Genomic DNA, 8,302 nt, shown 5'->3' with positions numbered 1-8,302 from the left:
CAATCTTGTAACAAATCCAATGAAGACTTTAAAAATAGTCCACATCAAAAAAAGAAATCTTAAAAAAAATGGACAAAGCACCTACCTCTGGAGCTGTTTTGAGGACAAAGTGCTCAGAACCATGCCTAACACACTGTAAATGCTCAGTCAGTGCTGGCATAAAAAAATGTCCATTCAGAACCACCCTATGACCCAGAAATTCCACTCCTGAGCATATATCAGAAAAAAAACACACTAATTCAAAAAGATATACCCTAAATGTTCATAACAGCATAATTATTTACAATTGCCAAAATATGGAAGCAGCCTAAGTGTCCGTCAACAAATGAATGTGAAGTTGCAGGTAGATGCCCACTCCTCCCAGGGTGAGCAGTGAGAGTTCATTCCCTGTGGACAGAAAGTCCAAAATATCAACAGGACAGTCCAAAGAGGAGGCTGAGCCCTGCCTAGATAAGAGAGAAGAGATCACATATTTCTCTAAGCCAAGGAGAACTTCCTGACTAGAAAGCTTCTTGGAGGTCAAAGGGAAGTGATGCCAAACAACCCACAGGCCTCTTTGCTGGACTCCATCTTGGCTGAGAGTTGCATGCACACACGTGGAAGGATCCTGTGCTGTGTTGCTCAGTCGTGTCCGACTCTTTGTGACCCCATGGACTGTTGCCAGCTCCTAGAGGATCTTGAGATAAACCAAATACAGACTCAGAACCAGGCAAATCAGAATGGCCCAAGGAAACCTGGAAGAAATGCCCCATAAAAGCTATTTAAACTACTGCAAAAGAGCGACTCTCTCTGAGGCTGGTCCTGTGTCTATCCACACGTGCTGTACTCTTTTTCCTCCTAATAAACGCTTTGCTTGTTTCACTACTTTCCATCTTTGTGGGAATTCTTTTCTGCAAAGCTGAAGGGCCAGGGCCTTGTCACTGACTACTGGTCTAGTGGCTAGTGGTCAGGATTAGATCCCAATCTAGTGGCTAGGATTTGGTGCTCTCACTGTCACGGCCCCACCTCAATCTCTGGCCAGGAACTGAAGCCCCACTTCAAGCCCCTGCAGGCTGAGACGACCCAAGATCATATTGATTAAGAAAATGAGGTCCATTGTAATAGATATAAATACCCACAATGGAATATGACTCAGCCATAAAAAAAGAATGAAAAATTGCCATTTAAAGCAACAAGGATAGACTTGGAGGGCATTATGCTAAGTGAAATAAGTCAGACAGAGAAAGACATACTGTATGATACCTCTTATATGTTGGAATCTAAAAAATACAACAAACTAGTGAATATAACAAAAAAGAAGCAGACACAGATATACAGAACAAACTAGTGATTACCAGTGCTGGGGGGAGAGGGAGGGGCAAGATGGGGGAGGAGATTATACATAACATATAAGGATATATTGTACAACACAGGGAATATAGCCAATATTTTATAATAACTGTAAATCGTGCATGTGTACTAAATCATTTCAATCATGTCCGACTCTTTATGACCCTATGGTCTGTAGCCCACCAGGCTCCTCTGTCCACAGGATTCTTCTGGAGTGGGTTGCCATGCCCTCCTCCAGGGGATCTTCCCGACCAGGGATCAAACCAGTGTCTCTTTATGTCTCCTGCATTGGCAGGCGGGTTCTTTACCACTGGCGCCACCTGGGAAGCCCAACTGTAAATGGAGTATAACCTTTAAAAATTGTGAATCACTATGTTGTATACATCTATAGCTTGTATAATATTGTACAGCAACTATATTTCAATAAAAATTTTCATCATTAATCAGTATTTTAAATCAGTATTCATAATTGTTTATATTTACCTAAAGGAGCTCTGGAAGGATACACAGGAAACCAATACAAGCAGTTGCCTCTGGGTGCGTGTTGGGGGAGGAGGGAGTGGAATGTGGCTTTTGCCTGAATCCATCTCAAGAAAGTAGAAGAGAGGGGGTTGTTCTTCACCTGGGCCAAGTTCACACAAGCTTGAAGGAACGGGGTCATAAAGGACTTAATCTGCATTTCTATCACCAGAAAGAGCAGCTCTGACTGGACCACAGAGGCCCTAACCTCTTACAAAAGCAGAGGTAGGGCTAGTTTTTAATTATCACAGGAGTGGGGGAGACAGTTGCTGTGTGAGGGCTCGCCTCATCCTGCAGCCAGAGACAGCTCAGAGCCCTGGAGCCCTCAGGGAGGCCTGAGGACCATGTGACAAAGTGACTGAACCTCTGGTAGGCTGTGGGGGCCAGGACTCTTCTGGAGGAAAAGGTCCGACAATGTTTTCGTGTACATGCTGCAAATCCAAAATGGGTTGCCTGGAACCACGTTAGCATGAGGCCTGGCTGGGACTGCCGCTCAGAGGGATCTGAGCAGGCTTCTTATTTAGTGTGTGTGTATGTGTCTGTGTGTAAGAAACAAAAGCAGGAGGCACAAGACAGCATGCACAGGAGAAAAGTGAATTACTGCCCTTCCTTCTCCCAGGACCCTTCTCTCACCCACTGATTCCCCTGCCAACTCCATGGAGCTGTTTGTTCTTTCAGGGAGGAACCTGACCCCAGCAGGGAAGTCCTAGTATTCCTCTCTTCCTCTCCACCCATCCCTCCCTCCCCTCTCCTTCCCCCTCCACCTCCCACCCTTTTGCTGGGCTTGCCCACAGGATCTGCCAGTGTGTAGAGGGTGCTCAGGCTTTAGGGAGCCCCAGGGGATGGTGAGGACCAGGGCGGGCCTCAGTGGGATGTTCTGACCCGCTGGGCTGGGTGGTACTAGCACCTGTGAGGCTGTAGCAGCAGGGGGCACGGTGCCACTGACCAGAACCAGGAAGAGGGGGCGGGGTGGAGGAGCTTTCTTGCCCAATCTCTCTGCCCTTCCACCCTCCTTCCTGCCTCACTGGCAACCAGAGGGTAAGAGTCCCTTGATGCAAGCCATGGAGGTCAGCTCCCCAAGCAGAGAGAGGGGTGGAGGGTGGATCTGGAGGATCACATAGGGAGTGACCAGCCTGCTTCTCCAGCTGGGACAATCCGTCCAGATGGTTCCACCACACTGTCACCGACATCCTCAGTTCCTTTCTCCCTTGCCCAACATTAAATTTGCCCAACCATTTGTCTTCTATTTTCCTGCTTCCAAGGTGGCTAGCGCTGCTGGAGAATGTCATACACTTGGACAGGCTTGTGGCAGTTGCCCTTGGCTGAGCCACTGGTGTTGGGAGGTTGGCAGTTCTTTCGCTCATTGCCCTGAAGCCCCAGCCCTGCCTACTTGTATTTCACTCAGCCTCCCTTCCCTCCTCTTTGACCCTCCCTTCTTCCCTTCCCTCTGGTCTTGGAGAAACTGGGTCTCACCTCTCCAGGGCTATTCCTTCACCGGCCAGGCTCTTCCTCCCCTCTCTGCATCAGGCACCCTCCGCTGGCCCTCACGGATGCTGAGACAGGAGTCTTTTTTTCGCATGGTGCCTCTGTGCCCTCAATCTGTCTTCTCATTCCAGACTGCTTGGGCAAGCTGCTTCTTCCCTTTGTCTGCATCATCAGCAACCACTTGCACGTGGTCTCACCAATCGGCCTTCTGACCACACTGTGCCCTGAAACTATTGTCCTGTAGGCCTCCTATATGCCAAGCCCCAGCCTCTCTTTACAACCTTGTTTTGATAGACACCTTCCTGTTGTCAATCCTTCTCCTTGCCTTCCCAAATTAAGCTTCCTCGACCTTGTCTTTCAGCCTCTTCTTGGCTTTTCTCCCTCTGCTGGAGGTTGGAGCTCAGCTCCATTTCCATCACTGGGAGCCTTCTTTCTGCTCCCAGCCCACTCTCCCCAGCTAACCTGTCCATCCCCATCTGCACCTCATGATTCTTTAGGGTCTGCAAAATCAAGTTATCCAGACTCACCTTCTTTCTCCTCCAAGCATCCCCTTCCTCTCCTTGTCTTCCCTGCTAACAAACCTTCAGGAACTCCCCTTCTCCCAGATAAACGAAGGCCAAATACCCTTGCAAGTCTTTGGCATTCCAACCACAACTTATTCTTTGCTGTTTTCCCAAAGGCCTGCTTTTTCCCTTTGGAGAATTTAGGAATAGTCCTGTCATCTGCCTCCTGGGGTGGGAAGTTAATCATTTCCCCCATCATGCATTCTCACAGCACTTTAGACAAAATCTAAGGAGCTGGGTTTGGATCCAGTGTTTTTATTAGCTCTGTGACCTTGGCCAAATAGCTTAAACTCTCTGAACCCTCTGTAAGAGGTTTTCTGAGTACAGAAATAACTCTACACATTTAGTGGTCAGTATTCAACAGGGCACAAAGACAATGGGAAAAAGTTTTCCAACAAATAGGAAATGTCCAGAATAGGCAAATTCATAGACAGAAAGTAGATTAGTGGTTGTCAGGAGCAGGGGAGTGCTAATGGGTACTGATTTTTGAGAATGTTCTGGAATTAATGATAATGACTGCAAAACCTTGTGCATTTACCAGAAACCACTGAATTGTACACTTTGAGAATGAATTTTATGGTATATGAATTATATCTGAATCTTTAGAAATAAAGTACACAAACAGAAAGGTCCATTTCACAGGATAGTTGTGAGGGTCAATTGATGCCAAGTATGGGAGTGGCTATGCTGCCTTTGATGCTGAAAGGGTGGCTGTGTATTCACTTTTCTCTCCCACTAGAGTGTCAGCTAGGCTTCCCAAGTGGCTCAGTGGTAAAGAATCTGCCTGCAATGCAGGAGACACGGGTTCAATCCCTGGGTCGGGAAGATCCTCTGGAGAAGGAAATGGCCACCCAATTCAGCATTCTTGCCTGGAGAAGTCCATGGACAGAGGAGCCTGATAGATTACAGTCCATGGGGTCACAAAAAAGATACAACTTAGCTACTAAACAACAATCCACCCTCAGAGAACATGACAAAGCTAGATGATGAAGCCAACATTACAAGTCCAGTCAGCCTGACTCCACAGTCTGTTTTCCCCATACCGACTGTCACCATCACTGCATTAGGGATTGACAATCTCAGTGTACAAAAGCAAGTGGATGGCAAGCTAATATTAACAGATAGCTATTTCTGACATAAAAATTATCCACACTTCCCCCAAAAACACAGGAAAGAAATAAGACCAGCCAACTATGGGAGGAGAAGCCAATGTAATGGCTAGTCTTTACTGGAAAGAAGAAATTCCACATCATATTCTGAGTGAATTAGTGCAATGGCTCAGTGGGCCAACTGGTGTGGCACCAGCTTGTAATGGGTTCCACAGCTGGGGCATCGCTGGGCCTCGCCTTTGTGCAGCCAGAACCAGATGACAGTACTGTTGTCTTCTTCACCTGAAAGAAAAAGGTAGCTGAAGGCCATGTAGCCTAGAAGAAGGACTTTCACCATTAACCTACTGCCCTCAGACACCTATGAGATGCAAATAAAGTTGTGGTTGACACCTTAAGGTCAGTTCAACCTGACTCCATTTTTCAGATGAAGGAACTGAGGCCAAGTTTACCTGTGAGTAAACTGACCTCTTCTCAGTTCCTTATTAGGTTCTCACAGTTCCCTGCCTGTGTAGAATCCCAAAGCTGGGTCCATTTTGGTATGTATACCTAGTGGCTGATATGGTGTCTGGCAAAGAGAAAGTACAGTATTTTCTAGATGAATATTTCTGCACGCCACCTCTCCATTGAGGCAGTATTATTGATGTTCCAGGCCTCTTTACAGGGAGGGTGACCTACTTCAGCAAAGGGGGCTGAGGGTCAAAACCTTTAAAATATTTACCCATATATCTTTACACACATACACTCACAGACAACAGATGTGAAGAAACTAGTAGACATCCTTCATACTAAACAGATATTAAATTAAACAAATGGGTGAGACTTCCTGGTGGTCTAGTGGCTAAGACTCCGTGCTCCCAATGCAGGGGGCTTGGGTTCCATCCTTGGTCAGGAAACTAGATCCTGTATGCTGCAACTAAAAGATCTCACACATGGTAACAAAGATCCCGAGGGTCCCAACTAAGACCTGGCACAGCCAAATAAACAAATATTTAAAAAAAAAAAAAAATTAAACAGAGACTTCCTAGGCGGTTCAGTGGTTAAGGTTCTGTGCTTCCAAAGCAGGGGGCGTGGGTTCCATCCCTGGTTGGGGAACTATGATCCCACACGCTGCACAGCCAAAAAATAAATAAATAAGCAAACAAACAAAAGGGTAAGAAAATAGTAGAGAAGCACTTACAGATGCAGCCCACTATCCGCTTGTTGGTGATGGAGGGGACTAAATTAGGGTCTTCCTTGGTACCTGAGGTTGCCTTTGGGGCAAGTATATTGTATGGGTCCTGAAAAAAACAAAATAAGAGTCTATAATGCCAAATGATCCCTACCCTCTAGGGATTAGCAATGCTGTTCCTAGAAGCCAGGTTTCCTGGAGGGAAGGCTCCTCAGAGAGGAGGCTGCTCTGATCCCATCCAAGGCAATGAACTCTCTCCCAGAAGGCATTTAACATTCTTCTCACCTGTCCCTTGCGTGCAGCCAGCATGACCTCCCTCTCCAGCCCAGTTGCCTGCTCTTCATCAGTAGGAACACCACCTAAAAGAAAATAAAATTATTATCATGTCGGCTGAAATGATCAAGAGGGAAAACGCACATAGGTCAATTTTTGCTTACAGTTTTAGCGGGCCCACAGGCTCCCACTGTCTACCCATACTCACTGTCCCCTAAGAACCAGAATCACGTTACCCAAAAGTGGAACACGAGGTGACCTTTTCTTCCTTCAACCACGGAGGCCGATTTTTCTGCATTTTTTTTTCTCTAAAAGCAGGTTAATCAAGAGTCCTAGTGGGGTGCATCCAACTGGAGACGGGCGCAGGTCTGAAGGGCGGCTTGGCCCCTCCACGCCCCGGTTGCAAACCCTGCCCACCAAGGTCACCCAGCAACTCCGTTTAGGAATTTTTCGCAGCCAGATCACTTTGGTGGTCAGCAGCAGCTGCGGTCGAGAATAACAGGGAGACGTCCGTAGAGCCTCAGGCCTTTGGGGCCCAGAGGAGATGTAAGGCCTCCCCCACCCCGGCCTTTGCTGACCTAACACCACCGCAGGAGGGCAACGGCGCACGTTGCCGGCGAGTACCTCCAGACGCCACTGAGCGCACCACGGAGACTCCATTTGGACCGCGGGCCCTCAGGGCCTGGGAGGCCAAAGCTCCAGCTCCTCGAAGTAACCTTGACGCCATCACGCCCGCTACAAACACCAGCACTTCCGGGAGCAGGCTCCTGAAACAGAAAGGATTTCCGGGGGAGGGCTTTTTTTTCTTCCCCTTCCTTCCGGTCCAGAGGCCGCCCTACTCACGTGACCTTTCCGGGGCGGGACATCAGGAAAGGCTGCGCCTGCGCCACTCTGCTTCATTGCCCAATCCGTGCAGCCGGCTAGGGGCGGGGCTAGTAACGGTTTCAATTGTAGGCTTCTGGACACCTGCCGTTTGCTAACGCTGAGGTTGGGTGCAACTTGTTTTGCGCCTGTGAGAGTCAGTATCGTCGTCCGAATGGGGCAACCCCACTGTAGTTCATGTGCTTCTTGGCTGGCAATTGTGCTCGGGCGACGTGGAGGCTGCTGATGGAAGACGTGAAGCCAGTGTCTGTCAGGATACTTGCCACACATCAAGCGGTCCCCATTTAGCAGTAGCGTCCCAAAGGCCACAGTATTAATTGTGATGGAAAGGAAATTGTGATGCTGGGTCTCCTGGCAGTGTGACAGCCACTGTGAACGTGGGGCCCAACCTATAAGAACTTGGACAGGATCTGCCCGCAGCCTTAGCATCATTTTCCTGTAGCTGTGGCTTTGAGGTGATGAGATCCAGGCCTGAGGCGAGGCTGAGGAAGGGGAAGAAGGTAGGGCCAGGTTTTGGGCGCCTCCCAGAACCAACCCTGGAGGAGGGCGCGGCAACCCACTCCAGTATTTCTTGCCAGGAGAATCCCATGGACAGAGGAACCTGGCGGGCTGCAGTCCATAGGATCGCCCAGTCGGACACGACTGAAGCGACTTAGCACACCCAGAACCAAAGCCCTTGGTGATGTGGGGTAAAGGGCTGGCTACCTCCAGAAGCTGTTAACTAAGAAGAGGATAAACGAGATTCCTCCACGGGAAGCGGAGTTGATAATGGTAATGGAGTCCCAGAATGTACTAGGACGGGAGTTCTCCTTTGAAAACTGGAAACATCTTCCGTAGCTCCCCGCTTGCCCACGAGCTCAGGTGTGCAAGCTTCTTAGGGTGGGCTTTGTAAACACTGCCCTCCATGGGCTCCTAGGCCCTAATTCCCATGGTCAGTATAGCCCTGTCACAGTCTGGCTGCCTGCAGTGACTGT

The 8,302-nt window shown here is 48.6% G+C and overlaps 1 protein-coding gene across 1 annotated transcript; it reads right to left on the bottom strand.

Moving 5' to 3' along the window:
- Positions 1 to 4,135: 4,135 nt before the first annotated feature.
- COX5B (cytochrome c oxidase subunit 5B) lies at positions 4,136 to 7,603 on the bottom strand. The gene is made up of 5 exons (XM_081484588.1): positions 7,290 to 7,603; positions 7,071 to 7,213; positions 6,459 to 6,532; positions 6,183 to 6,282; positions 4,136 to 5,287 (listed from the first exon to the last, which is right to left on the bottom strand). The coding sequence occupies exons 1-5, from the start codon at positions 7,310 to 7,312 to the stop codon at positions 5,175 to 5,177; spliced, it is 453 nt and encodes a 150-aa protein (XP_081340714.1). The 5' UTR covers positions 7,313 to 7,603; the 3' UTR covers positions 4,136 to 5,174.
- Positions 7,604 to 8,302: the final 699 nt, after the last annotated feature.

Source organism: Giraffa tippelskirchi, chromosome 4 (assembly GCF_054371585.1).
Source record: "Giraffa tippelskirchi isolate mGirTip1 chromosome 4, T2T-mGirTip1v1.2.pri, whole genome shotgun sequence".
NCBI lineage: Eukaryota > Metazoa > Chordata > Mammalia > Artiodactyla > Giraffidae > Giraffa > Giraffa tippelskirchi.
Note: the sequence above shows the minus strand (reverse complement) of the source record. Positions and strands in the feature narration are given on the sequence as shown.